Raw genomic sequence first — 25,121 nt, forward strand, 5'->3', positions numbered from 1 at the left:
AACAGCAGAACTCCCTGCCCTACTTTGTCCAGGGTCAATAATCTATTATTAGGTCAATGAAAATGTATTTACTAAAACACGCAAATACAAAGATTTAAGAAATATTTTGAATATTTGATACATAAAGAGATAAAAAAACATTACCACAATAAATGCATAATTTCAACAACTTAGTTCAGTTCAGTTCAGTTCGGTCGCTGTCATGTCCGACTCTGCAACCCCATGGACTGCAGCACACCTGGCTTCCCTGTCCATCACCAACTCCCAGAGACTACTCAAACTCATGTCCATCTGTTGGTGATGCCATCCAACCATCTCATCCTCTGTTGTCCCCTTCTCCTCCTGCCTTCAATCTTGACAGAGAGCCAGTCACAGAACAAAAGACAGGCAAACTCGCCCAGTTTTTATTATGGAGATTTTTTCCAACCTAACTCCAACACAATCCCTCTAGAAAGTTAGATTTATGGCCTAACTTTATTCTCTTGGACTCCAAAGTCACTGCACATGGTGACTGCAGTCATGAAATTTAAAGATGCTTACTTCTTGGAAGAAAAGCTATGACAAACCTAGACAGCGTATTAAAAAGCAGGGACATCACTTTGCCGAGAAAGGTCCATATAGTCAAAGCTATGGTTTTTCCAGTAGTCATGTATGGATGTGAGAGTTGGACTCTAAAGAAGGCTGAGCACTGAAGAATTGATGCTTTTGAACTGTGGTGGTGGAGAAGACTCTTGAGAGTCCCTTGGACTTCAAGGACATCAAACCAGTCAATCCTAAAGGAAATCAATCTTGACTATTCATTGGAAGAACTGATGCTGAAGCTGAAACTCCAGTACTTTGGTCACCTGATGAGAAGAACTGACTCACTGGAAAAGATCCTGATACTGGGAAAGACTGAAGGCAGGAGGAGAAGGGAATTACAGAGTACAAGATGGTTCAATGGTATCACCTACTCAATGGACATGAGTTTGAGCAAGTTCCGGGAGATGGTGAAGGACAGGGAAGCCTAGCATGCTGCAGTTCAAATGGTCACAAAGAGTCGGACACAACTGAGTGACTGAACAACAACAAGAAAAGTTAGATGAGACTATGTGGAAAACAGGAATGGCTCAGACTAAAGGGATTCATCCATTCACAATATTTGTTGAGGACCTACCAGGTACACTGCCAAGGACTGCAAAACACAGTTGAAGTTTCTCTCTTAAGGAGCTAACAGTCTAATGATGAATACAGGTATTAAACAAATAAATACAGGATATTAAATACTCAGGAGATTGAGGGGAGAGCATTTCTATGATTTGGAATGAGTTGATCTAACCAACTACACCAAGATATCTCAGATGATGCCATAATATGTCTTAACTAGGTTTCCCCTTATCAATCAACTAGTAGGAAAAAATCAAAATTGGGAGGGAGAAATAGGAAGAGAAACAAACTTAGGAAAAAAAGGGTCTATCACAGGGCCACAAAACATAACACAGTGTGTCCTGCACTCAGCTTCTCTTATCTTTTTGAGGCAACTGGTAAAAGAAATGAAAAAAGCAATGAGCCCCATCTAGTGGCCAGTATTTTAAATTTTCTTAATCATATTTTATCACTCCTGAAACCTCTTACTTTGTGCATATTTATTGCCTAACTCCCTCAGTAAAATATAAGCTCCAGGTGGGCAGAAATGTTCTCTGTTTTGGTTATTATGGAATCAGCAGGATCTAGAAGGTTGTCAAATACATAGTATGCCCTCCCATACAATAAGAATTTTTAAACACATGAATGAATATTTTATACACAGCATTTATCATCCCAACTGAATTCCTGATGTTTTTGCCTGAAAGTTTACCATTTGATTATTTAGCATCATACTGAATGTTTCCAGACTTTGATAGCCATTTGTATTCTTGTATCATTTAGAAGTGAATCTTCTTCTTTATTGCCACAAAGGGTTTCTTCGTTATCCCTTCTTTAGAGACCTAAAGAACTAGGTGTCAGTTTATGTCCTGCCATTGCTCTAGGGAACTGCCTGTCATAAAGCACGAAGTACTGACTTTGGACCAGCAGCATTGCCAAAAGGACACTGCACACCAGGACAAATTGTGGGGGAAAGGGCAGCAGCCAGAGAAACGCTCCAGGAGCTGAGAACCTGCTGAGAGCCTTAAGAGAGGGGCCTCTGAAAGCTGAAAAGCTCCAATGTGATCCAAGAATTCCAGAGGCAAAGTCTGATTGAGAAAGGAAGAAAAACACCATACTGAGAAGAGAAATTTCTACCAGGGTCTAACACAGTGGTGCTTGTGTAGCATCATTTTCTAATACCATTAGCCAGAAGCCACACACCTAACCCATGTCTTGAAGGGCACAATGTTTCTACCAGCACAATTTTTATTGTTACACCTTACACATGGTCCCCATGTTTTGAATGAATTTTTAAAAAAATATTTATTTCTCCCTGTGCTTGGTCTTCACTGCTGTGCACGGGCTTTCTCTAGTTGTGGTGTGCAGTCTTCCCGTTGCAGTGGCTTCTGCTATTGCAGAGCACAGGCTCCCAGTACACGGGCTTCAGCAGTTTTGGCATTTGGGCTCAGCAGTTGTGTCACACAGGTAGATGCCCTGCGGCATGTGCAATCTTCCCCAACCGGGGATCAAACCTGTGTCCTCTGCACTGGCAAGTGGATTCTTAACCACTGGACCACCAGGGAAGCTCTGAATGAATTTTTATGACCCAACTGATTTGTAAAGTCACAATTCATTTTTGCTTTTTAAAAACTGTTCACAACTGTGAAGACTTTCTCATCCTTAGTAACCAACATTAATATTTGAATTGCTATTATTCAGTTCAGTTCAGTTCAGTTGCTGTCATGTCCGACTCTTTGCGACCCCATGAATCACAGCGCGCCAGGCCTCCCTGTCCATCACCAACTCCTGGAGTTTACTCAAACTCATGTCCATCGAGTCAGTGATGCTATCCAGCCATCTCATCCTCTGTCATTGCCTTCTCCTCCTGCCCCCAACCCCTCCAAGCATCAGGGTCTTTTCCAATGAGTCAACTCTTTGCATGAGGTGGCCAAAGTATTGGAGTTTCAGCCTCAGCATCAATCCGAATTGCTATAAATCCTGCCAAATGTGTATTTGAGAAGGTACACAGGTAGACAAACAAATATAAAAAATAGATATATAGTTATGCTGGCCAATCATTCTACTATAATTTTTGAAATGTTTAAGCTAATGTTTGTACAGCTGTCATAATTTGGCCAAAAAAACACTAATTTACTGTAATAATATATATGCACACACAAAGTAATCCATTTAAAATAGCTGCATGAGATTGAAAACTAAACGGAACTCTTTTTTGACATAGTTGTATATATTTAAAGCAGGCAACATGGTGATTCCATATACATATACACTGTAGAAAGATTAAGGAGATCAAGATAATTAACACATACATCTCCCTCACATAGTTAACATAGTTAATTCTTGTCTGTGTGTGTGTGTTGACAAAGCTTAAGATTTACTCTCAGCAACTTTCAAGAATATAACTCTTTATAGCAGGAATGTAAGATGGAAAAGGTTCTAGAAACTTGCAAACTTAGACTCAGTTGTCATTTTCTTCTGGATCAGGTCCTTCCTAGTACTGCTCTAGGATTAGGAGTAAAAGAAGAAGTTAGTTCTGCCTGCCTGACCCGTAGTACCTACAATGGACAAATGTCACTTGAGAAGCATTTCCAGATAATAAGGCATTGCTAATATCTTTCACTTTGTTTCCCCTCTGTCACTCTATGGTCATCTGGAAGATTTATGTAAAGTGAAGTGCCTTTGGTCAGCAAACAAGAGGGGTCAATAATCACAGCAGTACTATGACTGCATATCAGGAAACCTATATGAAAGAGTTCAACAAAATTGAGGTTGATTTCTCTCTTATGTTAATATAGGAAGCCCAGAGCTAGAATGGTGGCTTCATGATATTAAAGCTCAGGCTCCTTCTCTCCACCCATTGTTCTACCACCTTCAACTTGAAGATTCCACCTGGGGGTTCAAATAGCCAACATGTCTGCACTCCAACTGTCAGAGAAACCACTAACCTAGGGATCAGTAGGGGTGTAGGGTTCCTCAAGACATTTCCTAGAAACAGCACAGACAGCTTCCACTTATATCCTATGGCCTATCAGCTACAACAGAGACTGGGGATGCAGTCTTTAAGCAAGCATCCAAATACTCTGCTGAAATTTGGGAGTCGTACTGCTATAGAAGAGAAGAACACTAAATATTGGGGCATAACTAGCAGCCTCATCCTAAAGACTCTCTTTCCCTTTTTCTTAAGGAACAATTGTACGGTACTTAGGAAGAAATGAGCACAGTTCTAAGCTTTTTTGGTTTTTTTTTTTTTTTTTTTTAGGTCTATGGAGTCAGTCAATCCTCAAAATAGCACTATAAGTAAGGTTCTAAAATCTACATCCTACAGATAAGGAAACTGAAGCACAGAGATATGAAGTAACTCGCCCAAGGTTATACAGTTAGAAAACTGCACAGCTGAGATCTGATCCACACAGTTTGGCTTGCCAAGTAGGCTATATTGCCTTCTCTCTGCTGTATTTCAGAATATTTTTAGTCTTCTCTATGAGGCAATGGAAAAGGCTTTATCTCCGTAAAGGAGATGAAGTGATGCGAAGTGAAGTCACTCAGTCGTATCCGACTCTTTGCGACTCCATGAATTACACAGTTTGTGGAATTCTCCAGACCAGAATACTGGAATGGGTAGCCTTTCCCTTCTTCAGAGAATCTTCCCAAAAGAGGGATAGAACCCTGGTCTCCCGCATTGTAGGTGGATTCTTTACCACCTGAGCCACAAGGGAAGCCCTTGGGAGATATTGCTTTTTTATTCAGAAAACAAATGAGCATAAGATATAAAAGTACACTCATTAGCTATTAGTTCAAAGGAGTCCCTTACATTGCTCTTTCAAATGCCAACATGACTATAAAGAATAACACATGGCTTAACATATCACAACTATTTGAATGCCCAGCATGTGGTCTTTCAATCACTTAAAGAATGGGCATAAAAACCAGTAACAATGAATCAAATACACTTACGCTTCCTCTGTATACTTAGTCACTTTAGTCACTCAGTCCTGTCTGACTCTTTGTGACCCCACGGACTGCAGCATGCCAGGCTTCCCTGTCCTTCACCATCTCCTGGAAAACACTCAAACTCATGTCCATTCAGCTGGTGATGCCATCCATCCATCTCATCGAATGTCATCCTTCTCTTCCTGTCTTCAATCTTTCCCAGCATCAGGGTCTTTTCAAATGAGTCAGTTCTTCATATGAGGTGGCCAAAGTATTGGAGTTAAGCATCAGGATCAGTCCTTCCAATGAATATTCAGGACTGATTTCCTTTAGGATGGACTGGTTGGATCTCCTTGTAGTCCAAGGGACTCTCAAGAGTCTTCCCCAACATCACAGTTCCAAAGCATCAATTCTTCGGTGCTCAGCCTTCTTTATGGTCCAACACTCAATCCATACATGACTACTAGGAAAACTATAGCTTTGACTAGACAGACCTTTGTCTGTAACTTTAATATGCTATCTAGGTTTGTCAGAGCTTTTCCTTTAAGGAGAGAGAGTCTTTAATTTCATAGTTACAGTCACCATCTGCAGTGATTTTGGAGCCTCCCAAAATAAAGTCTCTGTTTCCATTGTTTCCCCATCTATTTGTCATGAAGTGATGGGACTGGATTCCATGGTCTTAGTTTTTTGAAGGCTGAGTTCTAAACCAGCTTTTTCATTCTCCTGTTTCAGTTTCATCAAGAGGCTCTTTAGTTCCTCTTCACTTTCTGCCATAAGGGTGGTGTCATCTGCATATCTGAGGTTATTGCTATTTCTCCCAGCAGTCTTGATTCCAGCTTGTGCTTCATCTAGCCCAGCATTTCACATGATGTACTCTGCATTTCAGTTAAATAAGCAAGGTGATGATGTACAATCTTGACATACTCCTTTCCCAATTTGGATCCAGTCCCTTGCTCCATGTCCAGTTCTAACTGTTGCTTCTTGACCTGCATACAGATTTCTCAGGAGGCAGGTCAGGATGTCTGGTATTCCCATCTCTTTAAGAATTTTCCACAGTTTGTTGTGATCCACACAGTCAAAGGCTTTGGTATAATCAATGAGGCAGATGTTTTTCTGGAGTTCACTTGCTTTTTCTATGATCCAACAGATGTTGGCAATTTGATTTCTGGTTCCTCTGCCTTTCTAAATCCAGCTTGAACATCTGGAAGTTCACGGTTCACGTACTGTTAAAGCCTGGCTTGGAGAATTTTGAGCATTATTTTACTAGAGTGTGAGATGAGTGCAATTGTATGGTAGTTTGAACATTCTTTGGCCTTGGAATGAAAACTGACCTTTTCCAGTCCTGTGGCCACTGCTGAGTTTTCCAAATTTGCTGGTGTATTGATTACAACACGTTCATAGCATTGTCTTTTAGGATTTGAAATCACTCAACTGGAATTCCATCACCTCCCCTAGCTTTGTTCATAGTGATGCTTCCTAAGGCCCACTTGACTTCGTACTTCAGGATATTTGGCTCCGGGTGAGTGATCACACCATCGTGGTTATCTGGCCATGAAGATCTTTTTTGCATAGTTCTTCTGTGCATTTTTGCTATCTCTTCTTAAAATCTTCTATCTTAATATCTTAAGATAGATATTAAGATATCTATTATATATAATAGATATATATTAAGATAATATCTTAATATCTGTTAGGTTCATAACATTTCTGTCTTTTATCATACCAACCTTTGCATCTTTCCACAAGCCTCATATCCTTATCCATCAGAGGGAAGAAAGAATGGAAACTACAATAACAGAAAACAAACCAAACTGATCACTTGGATCACAGCCTTGTCTAACTCAATGAAACTATGAGCCATGCCATGTAAGGCCACCCAAAATGGACAGGTCATGATGGAGAGTTCTGAAAAAATATGGTTCACTGGAAAATGGAATGGCAAACCACTTCAGCATTCTTGCCTTGATAATCTTAGGAACAGTATGAAAAGGCAAAAAGATAAGACACTGAAAGATGAACTCCTTATAGCCCAATATGCTCCTGGAGAAGAATGAAGAAATAGCCCCAGAAAGAATGAAGAGCCTGAGTCAAAGCGAAAACAACACCCAGTTGTGGATGTGACTGGTGATGGCAGTAAAGTCTAATGCTATAAAAAACAATATTGCATAGGAACCTGGAATGTCAGGTCCATGAATCAAGGTAAATTGGAAGTGGTCAAGCAGGAGATGGCAAGAGTGAACACAGACATTTCAGGAATCAGTGAACTAAAATGGACTGGATTGGGTGAATTTAACTCAGATGACCATTATATCTACTACTGTGGGCAAGAATCCCTTGGAAGAAATGGAGTAGCCCTCATAGTCAACAAAAGAGTCCAAAATGCAGTATTTGGATGCAATCTCAAAAACAACAGAATGATTTCTTTTCTTTTCCAAGGCAAACCATTCAGCATCACAGTAATCCAAGTCTGTGCCCCGACCAGTAATGCTGAATAAGCTGAAGTTGAATGGTTCTATGAAGACCTACAAGACCTTCTAGAACTAACACACACACAAACACAAAAAAGATCTCCTTTTCATCATAGAAGACTGGGATGCAAAAGTAGGAAGTCAAGAGATACCTGGAACAACAGGGAGGTTTGGCCGTGGAGTACAAAATGAAGCAGGGCAAAGGCAAACAGAATTTCACCAAAAGAATGCACTAGTCATAGCAAACACCCTCTTCCAACAACACAAGAGACGATTCTACACATGGACATCACCAGATGGTCAATACTGAAATCAGATTGATTATATTCTTCGCAGCCTAAGATGAAGAAGCTCTATACACTCAGCAAAAACAAGACCGGGAGCTGACTGTGGCTCAGATCATGAACTCCTTATTTCCAAATTCAGACTTAAACTGAAGAAAGCAGGGAAAACCACTAGACCATTCAGGTATGACCTAAATCAAATCCCTTATGACTATATAGTCGAAGTGACAAAATTTTCAAGAGAATAGATCTGATGGACTGCCTGAAGAACTATGGATGGAGATTTGTAACATTGTACAGGAGGCAGTGATCAAAACCATCCCCAAGAAGAAGAAATGCAAAAAGGCAAAATGGCTGTCTGAGGAGGCCTTACCAAGAGTTGAGAAAAGAAGGAGAAAAGGAAAGCTATATCTATCTCAATGCAGAGTTCCAAAGAATAGCAAGGAGAGATAAGAAAGCCTTCCTAAGTGATCAATGCAAAGAAATAGAGGAAAACAATAGAATGGGAAAGACTAGAGATCTCCCTACTTAAACCCCACAGAAATAACAATGAGGCAGTTCTTTTAAGCGTTAACCCTGTAAGAGCCAAAACGAAGGGAATGACAGTGACAGCAAGACTAAAGATGTTAGAAAGCAAATAGGCAGGTAGAAATTTAGAGTAGATTAAAAAACTTGAATCCCAGATCAGTCACAAAGAAAGTTAAGAAAGCAACTACACCTACCCTCACAGAACTCTTCAAAGATTCAGGACTAAACACAGGATGGTCATTTAAAGTCCTTTCTAACAAAGAACTAGATCCCCAGGTCCCCACGGCAAGTTCATGCACCCCCAATAACTGGCTCTCCTTCACTTCAGCAATAGATTGGCAGTTTATACTCTGAAGACTGCAAACAGAGAGGCTCCAAGTCAGGAGAAGCTAGGCAGAGGTGACTGTAGTGGGAATTCCTAAAAATGTACTTTCACAGCCTTGAGAAATTCCACAGAAATTGCACCTGGAAAAACAGCATATGTTAAGAAACTGTGTTAATGATTATCTTTCATGTTTTTCTTAAGAATAATCTCCTTGTTACAAACCCCAAGACCAGACCCAGAAGGGAGTATAACTGGGATCATGAAAGCATAGACCTTGGAACACGGGATCGGGATCAGGCTTGAACGCTGCCTATGCACTTGCTGATTGTTCCTGAGACAAGCCCAAAAGGGAATGGCCTGGGGTAAAAACAAGGAGATCTGGACTATGTCAGTGTAGTGTCTTGGTAAAGATAAGATCAAAAAAAAGTTCTGCAGTCTGCATTTAGGAATAAAAGCTGGACTCAGAGTGGACTCTGCACCTCAGTCCAGTAGAGGTTGCATGTCCCCTGACCCATTGCACCAGATTTCGTGTTTTGTCTTCATTCTCGTTATTTGCTCCCTGATCGTTAGGGCAACAGGTGACTGTGGAGGGGTAGAGCTGAAACAGAGGAGTAAGTAGATGTTGGCAGAATGAACATTGTGACCCTTAGTACTCTTTCCCTCCTTTGCCATCACTTGAGCCCAGAAAACATCATCTATCCCTCTAACAACCTCCACAGATCTTTCTGCTTTTGCTCTGGGCCCAACAAGTCTCTTCTCCAAAGGAACTGGAGTGCCTATTTTAAATGTGATTAAGAAAAAAAATAATAATAATAAATGTGACTAAGATATGCAGATGACACCACCCTTATGGCAGAAAGTGAAGAGGAACTAAAAAGCTTCTTGATGAATGTGAAAGAGGAGACTGAAAAAGTTGGCTTAAAGCTCAACATTCAGAAAACTAAGATCATGCCATCTGCCCATTACCTCCTGGGAAATAGATGGGCAGACAGTGGAAATAGTGTCAGACTTTATTTTGGGGGGGCTCTAAAATCACTGCAGATGGTGACTGCAGCCATGAAATTAAAAGAAGCTTACTCCTTGGAAGGAAAGTTATGACCAACCTAGATAGCATATTAAAAAGCAGAGACATTACTTTGCCAACAAAGGTCCATCTAGTCAAGGCTATGGTTTTTCCAGTAGTCATGTATGGATGTGAGAGTTGGACTACAACGAAAGCTGAGTGCTGAAGAATTGATGCTTGTGAACTGTGGTGTTGGAGAAGACTTTTGAGAGTCCCTTGGACAGCAAGGAGATCCAACCAGTCCATCCTAAAGGAGATCAGTCCTGGGTGTTCATTGGAAGGACTGATGTTGAAGCTGAAACTCCAATACTTTGGCCACCTGATGTGAAGAGTTGACTCATTGGAAAAGACCCTGATGCTGGGAAGGATTGGGGGCAGGAGGAGAAGGCGATGACAGAGGATGAAATGGCTGGATGGCATCACCGACTCAACAGACATGAGTTTGGGCAAACTCCAGGAGTTGGTGATGGACAGGGAGGCCTGGCGTGCTGCAATTCATGGGGTCTCAAAGAGTTGGACATGACTGAGTGATTGAACTGAACTGAAGATTACGTTATCACTCTGCTTAAGGTTTTCCAGTGGCTACTTCAATATAAAATAAAAACTTTCTGTGGTCTTCATCTGCATGATCTGGTCCCTGTCTTCCTCTCCATCCTAATCTGGAAGCACTTTCCCCTGGATTACTGTGTTTTAGACACACCTGCCTCTCTCCTGTTCCTCACTTGCCAAGTTTACTCATATATCAGAGCCTTTTCAACTGCTATTTTCCTTTCAAGAATTATTTTTGACAAGGCTGTCTCTTTATCATTCAGTTCTGGTTCAAACGCTACCTTCTCAAAAAAGAAGACTTCCTGACTATCATATTTAAACTATCTGCACTCTCCAACCCTCATTGTTTCTTTCAGAGCACTTATCACCATCTGAAGTCACTGTATGTATTTATTTAACTATGGTCTGTTTCTTCCTCTTTAAGGTTTGAGACACTTTCTGTGCCCCATTACCCCCCGAAGGCTCGGCATCTACGTTGTCAATTCATGTATTTGTTAAATCTGAGAAAAAGAAAACCAGTACCTGGTATGAGGGACTGAACTGAAACTTACCCTTAAGGTTTCAACGTTGTTAGGAACTAGCCCAGGTGTTTCCGGTAAAATATGGCAATCTGACAGAACACTAACATCAGACAGTCACTCTACAATTATGACGAAGTGACACAACAGACAAGCTCAAGCAATAATTGCACCTAAACCCAGATAAAACAAGGTCACTGCCAACTACCAAAACAGCAAACTTCCTCCTCTCCTGACTAGCAAAAACATTGCTTTTTATCAATTACAAAATTAGCTTTGCAATTTTCCTCCCTTCTTCTACATGAGGTATATTATGATACCCAATCTAATGATTACCCCCACTTCCTGACAGCACACAAAACAGCATGGATCTCCATTTCCTTGGACCCTCCCCCCAAATCACTCAATATAAGCCCAAATCCTCTACAACTCATCTACCAGTTTGTTATTGAAACGACCCACAGTTCCCCAAGATGTAAGCTCTCTCTTTTTGCAAGGAGTAATAAACCCAACCTTTTAACTACAGGTGTGTTCCTTGTGGCCTCTTGGTGGAGAGTATTGACAAACCATTGTGCCTCACAGTAGCTCACAGTCTGGGGTAGATTCCCTACTGTACACAATAATTTCTCCACCCACCTAATCAACTTCTGAATCTCTTGGTACCTAGCTGCAGAGTAGATTCCTTCAACCAAAGATTATCTTTGTTCTCTCCTCTGTAGTTGAATAACAAGCTACTGCTCTTCCCACTCCTTCTATCCACTCGTCTTCTTAAATTAGGAGAGGAAGAAAAATCTAGTTATGAAACTCAATTCTTACCAGAACCTCTCCTTTCACTAAACACCGCCCTCAACAGATGAGTAATTCCTGGTGTTCCTTTTTCTCCTAGCCGATATTTTTCCTTCACCGTTTCAAGTGTCACTTATTTTCCTTCTCAGTTTCACACCACATTCCATTTTCAGTTCTCTGATCGAACTCGTTTAGGAAGGTAAAGTTCCTCTGTGCTTTTTTGTTCAAACCGCACCCCCCACCCCCCAGCCCCAGCCCCCGCCAGGTAATAAATACACGTACAAACCCTTTTACACACTCTCTTTAGCCTTGCCCTCTCTGGCACCTTCTAACATCATTCTAACTACAACCCTCCCCTTATGTAAGTCCTGTGGCCCCACCTCTCGCCCTTTCTTCCAAATCAATCCTTGCCCTAGAATCCGCCCCAAACCAATCGGTCACATACATCCAATTAGAGCTGTGGACCTAAATTTCATACCCAATCCCGGCCTTAGACAACCCCCCGCCCCATTCCACCCCTTAACCAGACCTGCTTCAGCATCTCCGATCTGGCTCCTCATCTCCACCTGCCTGGTCCACCCCAATCCCGCTGTCCGCACAGCAAATCGCGTCCGAATCCAAGCCCCAAAGACAATCCTGATCACATCGCAGCGAAGCTCCATCCTGCCGGCTTACTCTCCTCCGACCACTCTCCGCCCCCTTTTCACCCCCGCTCCTACTCTAACGCATCGAGTCCGCGACCCCAGTCAGTTTCCGTTCAGGCTCCGCCCCTAAACCGAATCCCGCCCCATCAGGCTCTCGAGCCCTCGCGGGACTTGAGCTCCGGGAAGCGACGTGTTCGCGCGAGAAAGGTGAGTGTGGCGCTAGAAGGGCACTCGGGTGATCGTGTTTGCTGTTTTGCCTCAGACCCACCGGGAGCGAGATGAGGCGGGAGACCGGTTGGGGTGCGCTGCCGGGCCGCGCGCCTGGCGAGGTTGGAGGAAGAGCGGGGGTTAGATTTCCAACAAGATTCGGAATCGCCTTCCCGAGTTGGGGCAGGAGCTCGGAGTTGTGCCTCTTGACTCGGCTTCGGTGGACTGCAGGCCTGGTAGCAAAGGGTCAGCGCTGGAGCTTCAGAGTTTGCTGCGGAGAGGAAATAACACTGAAGTGCTGGCCTTCTAGAGTGGGACCCCGGGACCCTGGTCCTCGTCTCCCCTTTTTGCGCTTGATTTTGCAATTTGGATGTTTTGTAAAAGGTGTAGGAAGCTGATACCGAGTCCAGTTGATCCGTAACCGAGATTCTCAATAAAAAAAGGAAACACAGGCTGCTAACCTACCACATAGTGGCTCTTAGTGGAACCCATGGTTTTTACATTAAAGAAAAGCGGTCCAGTCTGGTGCTTTTGGAGCCCCCCTCCGAGTACGGACACTCCGTCTTGCAGGCGCGGGGCTCCTCCACCTCTGCCTGAGCCGGGCAGTCGGCTCCTTCCACACCTGGCTGCACACCCACCATTACTAAGTTTTAAGTCACGTGGGCCTAAAACCGAGCTCCTGCCAACTTAAACCGAGCGCCATATTACTGCCCTCTACAGAAGTTTATAACTGCTAGAATTCCGCTTTCACAAAACAGCTTTTCAGCGTTTTCAGGCTCATGTCTCCTGTCTTATACCGGCCCCATATGGCGGATTTTTCCATTCTTGCTTCAGGCTTTGAGGTTTATTATTCCCACTGTACTTTCCCTGCCAGTACCTTCTTCACCTCCTACTTTCCCTCTGTTTTATCAGTAAGCCTTAGAAACATTCTAGAAGTGGACTAACAGGCAGAGCAAGAAGTGGAAATAAACTTTTGATCAGACTCTTAACCTGTTTTGTACATTAACTAGCACTCGCTCTTTTGGCAGTCATACATTAATCTTCCTTGAGCTTGCAATTAACCTGAACATTCTGGACTTTGTGGGATTCACTGCATCTCTTCCTACCTCTCCTCCTCAGTATGTAAACTGGTTAGAAATTCATCATTTGGATTTTAAGCCCAGCGCTTCAAACTTTTTACCATTCATTTGGATTGCTTTACTCACCTTTTGGCTCTGGATTCTGTAACAATTCATCAGCCTTCTCAACTTCAGGTCACCCCCAGATGCACCACACATATCTTCAGTATCTTCGTTTTAAACAATCTACACCAAAGATAATAAATAAATTTTCTGTTGATCATGCCTACATTACAGTAGAATTTACCTTATGTATAATATGCCATATTCATGTTTACTAGATGACACTGATTCACAGTTTCCTGATTTTCTTCACAGAGCATCGTTTTTAAGTATAAATGAGAAAAAAAACCAAAACAGTGAAAATGTGGTTTAATATTAAAAGCCATATACCTTTTTATTTTTTCCAACTTTTCAGTGATATCTCAGGTGTTTTTATTAGTGAATATGCATAGGGAAAGTTAATTGCTTGAAAGTGCTGCTCAAAAAGTGTTTGTTTAAAGTACAAAAGAAGTAAGTCTTAGAGGTTCTGAATATGTGTCTGTTAGCCTGCTTAGATTTCTTTGGAGCCAGTTTTTCACCGATGCCCCCACAATTCCTTCTACAGCGAAATTACCTAGTGAGAGTAATGAGTGAGAAGAAAATCGAGCCTGTATCTGGGCACTGAGGAATTTCGTCATTGACGTGGGAGGAAAATGAGAGATTGTAGTGTGTCAAAAGCCAAGGGAACATAGTGTTTCTGGGAGGAGATAGGGCTTAACCAGCAGATACAAAGCTGAAGAGAACTAAAGAAAAGTGAGAATTTCACAATGTCCACTGGATTTATCAGTATGAAGGTCAAAATTGACTTGGGCCAGAGCTGCCTCTCTGGAGTAATCAGTAGAAATGTTACGTTGCCCTGGGCTAGGAAGTATAGGTTGAGCAAAAGAACAGTCAATAAAATTATATCTTCTTAACTAGGAGAGACGAATATAGAAGAGAGTGGTAACAGTCAATGGAGCAAGGGAGAGAAATAGCATCCAAGTCATGGGAGGAGAGGCTGTTCTTTTGTAGCAGGATCAGTTTATTATAATAGGAAGAAAAAAGGAATGTTTTTGGTTTAGTTTTTTTAGATGTGGGCAAGTTGAAAAAATTTCCATATGATGGCTTCTGTTTTCTCTCTGATAGACAACATGGTCATCTGCTTAGACTAAAGAGGGCTATCTGTTAGAGGAGTGTTGGAAAAATTAAAATAATCATTTTGTACTATGGGAGAGAAATATTGCCTATTCTTTTAATGGCTTTTGGCTGAGGCCGAGAATTAAACTGACATAAGACAGATTAACGTGAGAAAAGCACATATTTAGTTTAAGTTCTATATGACAGAGACGCTTTTGTGAGAAAATGAAGACCCAAAGAAGTGGCAAAATCAAATGCTTTTAAGGCAGGTTGAACAGAGAGAGGCCTTTGTGGGAAAGTAACCAAAAAATATGGGGAAATTTAATGGAAGATAAGAATTATTTTAACTAGGTCTGTTTGTACAGAATTCTCTCAGCTTTAACTCTCTAAGAATGTCTCTCTCCATACCTCACGCCCCCCGCCCCTGATACAGAGCAGGTATCTTTCACATGGGCATGTTATCTCCTGTTTTCAGGAAGAAAGGGTATGATCAGATCACTCTTCTTGGCTCGACTATTTTTACATGCCTTTAGGTCAAAATAAACCTTAGGCCAAAGTGGCATATTTTGGGTTGGCATCCTCTACCATCTTTACCTATATAATATAGGAGAAATGCTAGAGTTTTGGGGATCATTTTGAAATTAATGACCATCAATTTTTGGTGAAACCAATCCTATCCTTTGTGATTTTCTGCAGCAGTACAAAGCTTCATGGGCCATAGGAAAAAACAGACACTATAATTGAGTTCCTCTAGGGTCAGGGTTTTATATTGGGTTGGCCAAAAGGTGCATTTGCTTTTTTCCATAAGATGACTCTAGTAGCACTTAGTTGTTTTTAACTTCATTCAAAACAATTTTGTTAGATTGTATTATGATAGCCCTAATACATAATATGTCATATCCATGTACATTTTAAAAAATCAAAAAATAAATTTAAAAAATTGTGATGGACACTAAAAAATGGATACTGTACAATAATGTGGAACAGAAGAGATCATGTGGCAAGTGAAATGACCCACCAACCATACCAAAGGCTGCTCTTCATCCAAAGAAGGTGTTGTGTATATGGTGGGATTGGAAGGGAATCCTCTATTATGATCTCCTTCTGGAAAACCAGATGATTAATTCCAACAAGTAATGTTCCCATTTAGACCAACTGAAAGCAGCACTTGAGGAAAAGCATCCAGAATTAGTCAACAAAAAACCCATGGTCTTTCATCAGGATAACACAAGACTGCATGTTTCTTTGATGACCAGTCAAAAAGTGTTACAGCTAGGCTGGGAAGTTCTGATTCATTCATCGTATTCACCAGATATTGCACCTTCAGATGTCCGTTTATTTCTGTCCTTATAAAATTTTCTTAATGGAATGATTTTCAACTCCCTGGAAGGTTGTAAAAGTCACTCGGAACACATCTTTGCTCAAAAAGATAAAAATTTGGGGGAGATGGAATTATGAAGTTGCTTGGAAAATGGCAGAAGGTAGTGGAACAAAATGATGAATATATTATTCAATAAAGTTCTTGGTGAAAATGAAAAAAATGTGTCTTTTATTTTTACTTAAAATATGGAAGGAACTTTTTGGCCAACCCAATAGGTAGGTGCAAAGACAAACAAGGGGACCTAGGGCATTGTCAAGAACATTACTGAAGCTGTGGAACTGGCATCTAAATTGGAAAATAAAGGAAGGTGAGGGCTGATTGGGAAAAGGAGAGGCAGCCTCCTGGAGATCTAGAGATATTGATGTATAATATTAGTTGGAAGAATTTAATTGAAAGGATAGGTAGTGTATGGTCAAGGACAGAATACTTCAGTTAATTGTTTTGGGATTAGACCAGATTGTGGTAATGGCAAGGTGTACAGTGTGAACTTCGGAGACAGTGCGTAGAGTGGAATGAGCAATGGGCACCGGGACATCAGTTGTTGGGTGAGTTATCTCTGAAGACATTGGAATTACCTGGGGTAATCACAGATCTTAGAGTTGAGAAGAAAACTGTGCCTAATGATAAAATTCTAAAATGACAAGGAGTTATCATCAGGTCAGAGATATTAATAATAATATCAATGAGGCAGATGAGGGGAGTAATAGTCCAGTAATGGTAGAATAGACAGCAAGAAAGAGGTAAGTGGAACATATACAAACAAAAGCTGACACTGAGGAGTATAGAAGTACTATCTTCAGGGAGCAATAATGTTTGAGTTCAAGCTAGGAGGTAGAAGGAACTCTCTGAAAACATATATAATGGGATTTGCTGAGAATGGTTCCAAGAGGCACAGTAGAAAGTTGATAAGTGAAAGAGAAGTGAAGAGCTGTGTCAGTTTCCAGGCAATATATTGCATTATAGAGGTAATGTGCTATGGAAAATGGGAGAGGGATGGGATTTAGGCTTTGAATTTCCAGATGAAAACCAGCAGATTTAGTGTCAACTCCCTAGGGGCAATCAGTACTGAGGTCTGGTGGCCAGAAGACGTGGCTCACCTAGTCTGAGGGGAAATCTCCCAAGACCTGCTCTCTGAGGTCACACACAACCAGCCAGTGACTTAACAGTACTTTCTGAGGTTACCTTCAAGGATTCATTTATTTATCTGTTCAGAAATATGAAGAAACTAAGGCCCAGCAAGAGTTTGGGAATTGTCTGAGAATAGAAATTTTTTTTTTAATATGAAAAATATGGATTAGAATCCAGGTACTCTGATTCCTTGTAACTCGACTGGTAAAGAATCTGCCTCTAATGCAGGAGACCCTAGTTTGATTCCTGGGTTGGAAAGATCCCCTGGAGAAGGGATAGGCTACCCACTCCAGTATTTACGGACTTCCCTGGTGGTGAATTCCCTGGTGGCTCAGACTGTAAAACGTCTGCGTACAATGCGGGAGACCCGTGGTTCAATCCCTGGGTCGGAAAGACCTCCTGGAGAAGGAAATAGCAACCCACTCCAGTATTCTTGCCTGGAAAATCGCATGGACGGAGAAGCCTGGTAGGCTGCAGTCCATGGGACTGCAAAGAGTCGGACATGACTGAGAAACTTCTCTTTCTTTTTCTTTCTGGTGGCTCAGACAGTAAAGAATCTGCCTGCAACGTGGGAGACCTGGGTTGGGAAGATCCCCTGGAGGAGGACATGGCAACCCACTCCAGTATTCTTGCCTGGAGAATTCCCATGGACAGAGGAGCCTGGTGGGCTACAGTCCATAGGTTCACAAAGAGTCAGACATGACTGAATGACTAAGCAAAGCACAGCACATCCTGATTCCTAATCCTGTTTGCTCCCCTCTCAGCCCCCAACCCTCATTTATGCGAAGAACTTAGAAGAGGTTTCTCTCACTTGTCTACTTGCAAGAAAATATTTTACTTACACTTTCCTTAATACCAAAGAAATTAGGCTGAATTTAAACAATTGGGAATTTGTTGAAAAATACATTGTCTGAATTCAAATAACTTCTTGATACTGAGTGAAGATTGTTCAAGATAGTTACTGTTGTTCAGTAATACCTTTCCTCAGAACTATCCCTACTGCCTAATCCCATTAATATTTTATTCCTGAACAAAACTATGAATGACCCAAGAATAGGCATTTCTTGATTTAAGAAAACTTTGACTTGAAAGAGACTTCCCCGGTGGCTCAGACGGTAAATTGTTTGCCTATAATGTGGGAGACCCAGGTTCGATCCCTGGGTCAGCAAAATCCCCTGGAGAAGGCAATGGCAACCCACTCCAGTACTCTTGCCTGGAAAATCCCATGAATGGAGGAGACTGGTAGGCTACAGTCCTTGGGATCCTAAAGAGTTGGACACGACTGAGCGACTTCACTTTTCTTTCTTTTTTGACTTGAAAGAAACCTAAGAAGTTGTTATTTACAAAGGAATCACTATTTCATAAAAGAACTCATTATAAATGGTTCACTTAAATCATTAATTTATATGGTGATTTTATGTACTCATTCATTTGACACATTTATTTATAACTTGCCTCCTGTGTACCAGAGAAGTAAACTAAACACACCAGGCCCCTACTCACGGCACCTATATTAAATTACCAAATGAGCAAGTGAGTTGTCAGCCAAAGTGCTTTACAGAGAGTTAACTTAGGCTCATGTGATGTAGAATGGCCAAGAAGCTGTCATTGAAGCTGAGATTTTGTTGACAAGGTCAGGATTTTCTATTTTACTTTTTTAGAAACATCAAATGTGTTATTTCTCACATATAAAGCTTTCTGTAGCCTTCAAATTTTGGTCACTTAAGGGATTCATAATTAGTTTCAGTAGGCAGTTTGAATCCATAAAGTATGTCTTTTTTTCTTTTTTTAAGTTTGATTATTAAAGATAAAGGAGATGCCCTCCACTGATAGAACATTGTTGGAGTAAAACCTTATGGGAAGTTTCTACTGCCCTGAATTCTTTTGCTTGTAAGTGGCAATATCATAAGAGAAGTCCCATTTTGCTTTGATCTCCTTCTGTTGACCCATAGTGATAATAATTTCCTTACAGGTAGAGAAATAATTCAGAATCAGGTAGAGAAGTAATTCAGAATGCATGTCTGCTAGGTAGCTGGAATCTCTTAATGGGGCTTGCTAATTATAGAATTGATGAGGAAAGTACTATCTAAAAAAATAAGGGAAGTTTCATTCATATATTCTTTTTATTTCTCAAGGATCTACTATAGTCCTTTTCAAATAGCTTTCTAAATAACCTGCTTCTAACAACTTTAATTTACTGTTAGGCATTGTGCTTTTACTAGTGACTTCTCCAGATGATTCTGAGTTTCAGTAGTTCTTAGATTGAAACATTCTGGATTTTATGTCTACTAGAAATAGAACTTTTACTTCCTATAGTTTAATGCTCTAGACTAAAGTAGAGCTTTATTTTTTAAATTCATCATATCCTTACAGATAGAGTTTAAAATGACACATGTATAAATTTGTATAAAGAAGAATTCTATTGGAATAATTGGAACATTTGTCATAATGAGAGATTATATCATAGAAAGAAAACTCAGCTATAGAAAAAGTTAGTTTCTATTTTATACAAGGTTATGGTCTGTTGGGTAGCTGTGTTTAATAGTGATATAAGTATACATTTACTCCCTTTAAATTTTTTTCTTCTGTTCTGTAGCATGTTTTTGGCCTGGGGGAGACTCTGCACCCTTAGCAGTAGACCTGAATTCCTGAAGACAGTTTGTGCTTCAAAAATCCTTGGACTGTCTACTTTTGCTGTAGGTATTGCTTAGTCACTTATAGAAATAAAATTGCACATATTCTGCAGTGTTTGAAAAAGACAATTTTTCATGGCTATTTTAATTATTTTATTAGAATGAGCATTTGTGTTATATAAGCTGAAATGATCTCTTGTCATTAGCTAGAACTGACTTTGACTGGACAACTGCTTGCCTGTCTGTATGTCAGGCATCAGTTCAGTTTAATTGCTCAGTCGTGCCTGACTCTTTGCGACCCCATGAACCATAGCACGCCAGGCCTCCCTGTCCATCACCAACTCCCGGAGTTTACCCAAACTCTTGAGTTGGTGATGCCATCCAACCATCTCATCCTCTGTTGTCCCCTTATCCTCCCGCCTTCAGTCTTTCCCAGCATCAGGGTCTTTTCCAGTGAGTCAGCTCTTCACATCAGCTGGCCAAAGTACTGGAGTTTCAGCTTCAACATCAGTCCTTCCAATGAACACCCAGGACTGATTTCCTTTAGGATGGACTGGTTGGATCTCCTTGCAGTCCAAAGGACTCTCAAGAGTCTTCTCCAACACCACAGTTCAAAAGCATCAATTCTTCGGTGCTCAGCTTTCTTTATATTCTAGCTCTCACATCCATACATGACTACTGGAAAAACCATAGCCTTGTCAGGCATAGTGCAGGGCATTTTATTCGTTATCTCAATGTATTTATTTATTTTTTTCAATTGAAATATAGTTGATTTATAATATTGTGTTACTTTCAGATATACGGCATAGTGATTCAGTTTTTTTTTTACAGGTTATATTCCATTATAGATTATCATGGGATATTGAGTATAATTCCCTGTGCTATACAGCAAATCCTTATTGCTTATCTATTTCCTGTATAGTGGTTTGTATCTGTTAATCACACGCTCCTCATTTCACCCCACCTGCTTTGATAACCACAAGTTTGTTTTTAGATTCCACATATAAGTGCTATCATATAGTATTTGTTTTTCTCTGTTTATTTTACTTAGCATAATATTCTTTAGGTCCATCCACATTGCTGCAAATGTTGGTATTTCATTCTTTTTTATAGAGAGTTATATTCCTTTGTATATATACCACATCTTCTTAAGCCAGTCATCTGTTGATGGTGCCTGGGTGCCATTCATGTCTTGGCTGTTATAAATAGTGATATTATGAACATTGAGGAGCATGCATCCTTTTGAATCAGAGGTGTTTTTCCCCCCCAGGTATATACCCAGGAGTGGACTTGTTGGATCATATAGTAGTTTTATTTTTAAATTTTTAAAAAAATTTTTAAGGAACCTCCATACTGTTTTCCATACTGGCTGTACCTATTTACATTTCTACCAACAGGGTACAAAGATTCCTGTTTCTACACATTTATTATTTACAGACATTTTTTAGTATAGCCCTTCTGATCACTATGAGTTGATAGCTCATTGTGCTTTTGTTTTACATTTTTCTGTTAGCTAGTGATGTTGAGCATCTTTTTATGTGCCTAGTAGCCATCTCTCTGTATATCTTCTTTGGAAAAATATCTATTCAGGTCTTCTGCCCATTTTTTGATTAGGTCTTTGTTTTTTTGATATTGAGTTGTGTGAGCTGGTTGTATATTTTGGGTGTTAACTCCTTGTTGGTTGCGTCATTTGCAAGTATTTTTTCCCATTCTGTAGGTTGTCTTTTCATTTTATTAATGGTTTCCATTGCTATGCAAAAACTTAATTTTGATTAGGTCCCATTTGTTAATTTTTTCCTTTATTTCTTTCGCCTTGGGAGACTAAGAAAATACTGCTATGACGTATGTCAAAGACTGTTTTTCTCCTGTATGTTTTCTCCTGAGTATTTTATGGTATCTGTCTTACATTTAGGTCTTTAAGCCATTTTGAGTTTGTTTTTGTATATGGTATGAGAGAATGTTCTAATCTCATTATTTTACATGTGGCTGTCCAGTTTTCCCAGCACCACTTATTGAAGAGATTGTCTTTTCTCCCTATATGATCTTACCTCCTTTATGTAGATTAGCTGACCAAAGCTGAGTAGGTTATTTCTAGACTCTCTAGTTTCTTCCTTTAACCTGTTTATCTGTTTTTGTACCAATACCAACACTGTTTTGCTTACTGTAGCTTTCTAGTATAGTCTGAAGTTAGGAGGGTTATATCTTCAGGTTTTTTCTTTTTTCTCCAGATCGTGTTGTCAATTTTGGATCTTTTGTGGTCTCATGTAAATTTTGTTTTAGTTCTAGTTCTAGAACTTTGTTTAGTTCTAGTTCTAAAACCTTGTTTAGTTCTAATTCTATGAAAAATGTCATATATATTTTGATAGAAATTCTGTAGATTGCTTTGGGTACTATGGTCACTTTAAGAATATTAATTATTCCATTCCAAGAGCTCAAGATATCTTTACATTTAATTAAATCATCTTCAATTTCAAGTCTTTCACCTCCTTGATAAGTTTCTTATTAGGTCTTTATGTTTTTGATGTGATTTTTAATGGGAGTTTTTTTACTTTTGCTTTCTGATATTTCATTATTAGTGACTAGAAGAGCAACAGATTTCTGTGTACTAATCTTGTATGCTGCAACTTTGCTGAATTTATTAGTTCTAATAGGTTTTGTGTGGAGACTTTAGGTTTCTCTATATAAGGAGTATCATGTCATCTACAACTATTGACAAATTGACCTTTTCCCTTCCAATTTTTTATTTTATTTTTCTTGTCTGACTGCTGTGTCTGTGACTTTCAATACTATGTTAAATAAAAGCAGTGAGAGTGGGCATCCTTGTCTTGTTCCCGAATTTAACAGGAATGCTTTCAGCTTTTCAGTGTTGAATATTACATTGGCTATAGGTTTGTCATAAATGACCTGTATTATGTTTTATGTTGAGCTATGTACCCTTTATACCCACTTTAAGAAGAGTGTTTATCATGAATTCATGCTGTGTTTTATCAAATGCTTTTTCTGCAGCTATTGAGAATACATGTGGTTTCTGTGTTTCCTTTTGTTGAAATGATGTATCATTGATTTGTGTGTGTTGAATTATCCATGTAACAGGACTTCCCTGGTGGCTCAGACGGTAGAGTGTCTATCTACAATGCGGGAGACCTGGATTCAGTCCCTGGGTCGGGAAGATTCCCTGGAGAAGGAAACGGCAACCCACTCCAGCATTCTTACCTAGAAAATCCCATGGACGGAGGAGCTTGGTGCAGGCTACTGTCCATAGGGTCTCAAAGAGTCGGCACGACTGAGCTACTTCCCTTTATCCATGTGACACTGGAATAAATCCAACTTGATCATGGTGTGTGATCATTTTTATGTATTATTGGATTCTATTTGCTAGTATTTTGTTGAGGATTTTTGCCTCTGTATTCATCAAGGATACTGGCCTGTAATAATTTTCTTGTTTTGTTAGTGACTGTCTGGTTTTGGTATCAGAGTAATGGTGGCATTGTAGAGTGAACTCTTCTTTTCTGTTTTTTTTTTTTTTTTTTTTAATACTTTGAAAAGATTAAGTTCTTCTTTATTTGTTTGGTAGAATTTCCCACTGAAGCCATCAGGTCCTAGACTTGTTTGAGGGGAGTTTTTTTTTCCTTTTTAACGTAATTTACTTTTGGCTGTGCTGAGTCTTCATTGCTACATGCAGTTTTGCTCTAGTTGCAGTGAGCAGGGGCCACTTTCTAGTTGTGATTCATGGGCTTCTCACTGTGGTGGCTTCTCTCATTTCAGAGCATAGCCTCTAGAGCACCCGGACTTCAGCAGCTGCAGTTCCTGAGCTCCGGAGCACAGACTCAGCAGTTGTGGCACAGCTGTGAGCTTAGTTCTGCAGCATGTGGGGTCTTCCAGAGCAGAGATCTAATCCTTGTATCCTGCATTGACAAGTGGATTCTCTACCACTGAGCCACCAGGAAACGAAGGGAGTTTTGTTTATTACAGATTCCATTTCTCTCCTAGTGATTGGTCTGGTTAAATTCTTTTTGACTCCATCTTGGCAAGCCATATGGGTCTAGAAATTTGTCCATTTTTTCTAAGTTGTGCAATTTGTTGACATATAACCATTCATAGTATTCTCTCTCTCTTTTTTTTAATCTTTGTGGTATTGAGATTTCCTGTCTTTGATTTTGTGTTTTATTTGGGTCCTCTCCCTGTTGATGGACATGAGTTTGAGCAAGCTCTGGTAGTTGGTGATGGACAGGAAGCCTGGGGTTGCAGAGTCAGATGCAACTGAACTGAACTGAACTACCTGTTGATAGTGTTATAAGTATTCCTTTGTACATGATTCTTTGTTTTTTCCTTACTGCCTTTTGATTCTCTCTTTTGCTTTTGCCATTTTATCTGTCTTACTGTGTGTCTGTCTAGGTTCATCTTTTTGGAGACTCTCTGTGCTTCCTGTACCTGGATATCTGTTTGCTTCCTTAGTGTTGGAAATTTTTCTGCCATACTTCCTTAAAATACATTTTGATCCCCTACTGTCTTTCTTCATCTTCTAGAACTCCTGTTATAGAAAGGTTGGCACACTTTATATTTTATTAATCTTGTATGTTGCTTTCTTTTTTTGTTTTTTATTTTTCTGTTTGTTGTTTGATTGGGTGATTTATTCTGTCTTCCAGATCATTTCTTCTATATAATTTAAGACAGCTATTCGTTGCTTCTAGAGTGCTTTTTATCTCAGAAATTCAATTATCTATTTTTGATTGGTTCTTCTTTATAGGTTCTATTGTTCTTTGTTGAAATAATCTGTGTTTAGACCAATTCTCTTTCTTAATTCATTTAGCATTCTTATTACTAACTCTTTGAATTCAGTGTCTGGTAGACCAATTATCAGGCTTCCGAGGTGGCCCAGTGATAAAGACTCTGCCTGCCAATGCCATAGATACAAGAGACAAAGGTTTGATTCCCATGCGATGAAGATCTCCAGGAGTAGGAACTGGCAACTGACTCCAGTATTTTTGCTTGGAAAATTCTATGGACAGAGATGCTGGTGGGCTACAGTCCTTGGGATTGCAAAGAGTCGGACGTGACTAATCGACAGGACACTACACACAATTATCTGTTTCATTATTCTTTACAGGAATTCTCTTCCTCTTTTAATTGGGAGAATTTCCTCTACCTTTTCATTTTATTTAACTTTCTCTGTCTCTGTGAACTGAAATGGTTATCTGTTGTGGTCCTATAGGGGTGTTTTTATGTTGGAGCATCCCTGTGTAGACTGTCGTTGGTGCAGGGGCTGGTTGATA

At 40.1% G+C, this 25,121-nt stretch overlaps 1 protein-coding gene and 1 long non-coding RNA gene across 4 annotated transcripts in view; one reads left to right on the forward strand and one right to left on the reverse strand.

Annotated features, from left to right (window-relative positions):
• The window catches only part of LOC139035197 (uncharacterized), a 67,725-nt gene extending 53,834 nt beyond the window's left edge, over positions 1-13,891 (reverse strand). Inside the window, exons 1-2 of the long non-coding RNA XR_011487802.1 lie at positions 13,636-13,891; positions 12,109-12,701 (exon numbers count right to left, since the gene is read on the reverse strand). This is a non-coding gene — a long non-coding RNA (uncharacterized lncRNA). The remainder of the gene's footprint in view (positions 1-12,108; positions 12,702-13,635) is intronic.
• Positions 12,341-25,121, forward strand: part of KYAT3 (kynurenine aminotransferase 3) — a 67,108-nt gene continuing 54,327 nt past the window's right edge. The window contains exons 1-2 of one of the 3 annotated variants that reach the window (XM_020890197.2): positions 12,341-12,430; positions 19,812-19,911. In XM_020890197.2, coding sequence (XP_020745856.1) covers positions 19,813-19,911 — 99 coding nt within the window. In that variant the 5' untranslated portion in view covers positions 12,341-12,430; position 19,812. Of the gene's footprint in view, positions 12,431-19,811; positions 19,912-25,121 lie in introns of those variants that run through there. The other 2 variants (XM_020890198.2, XR_011487801.1) reach the window with 2 other exon arrangements.

This window comes from Odocoileus virginianus, chromosome 5 (assembly GCF_023699985.2).
Source record: "Odocoileus virginianus isolate 20LAN1187 ecotype Illinois chromosome 5, Ovbor_1.2, whole genome shotgun sequence".
Taxonomy (NCBI): domain Eukaryota; kingdom Metazoa; phylum Chordata; class Mammalia; order Artiodactyla; family Cervidae; genus Odocoileus; species Odocoileus virginianus.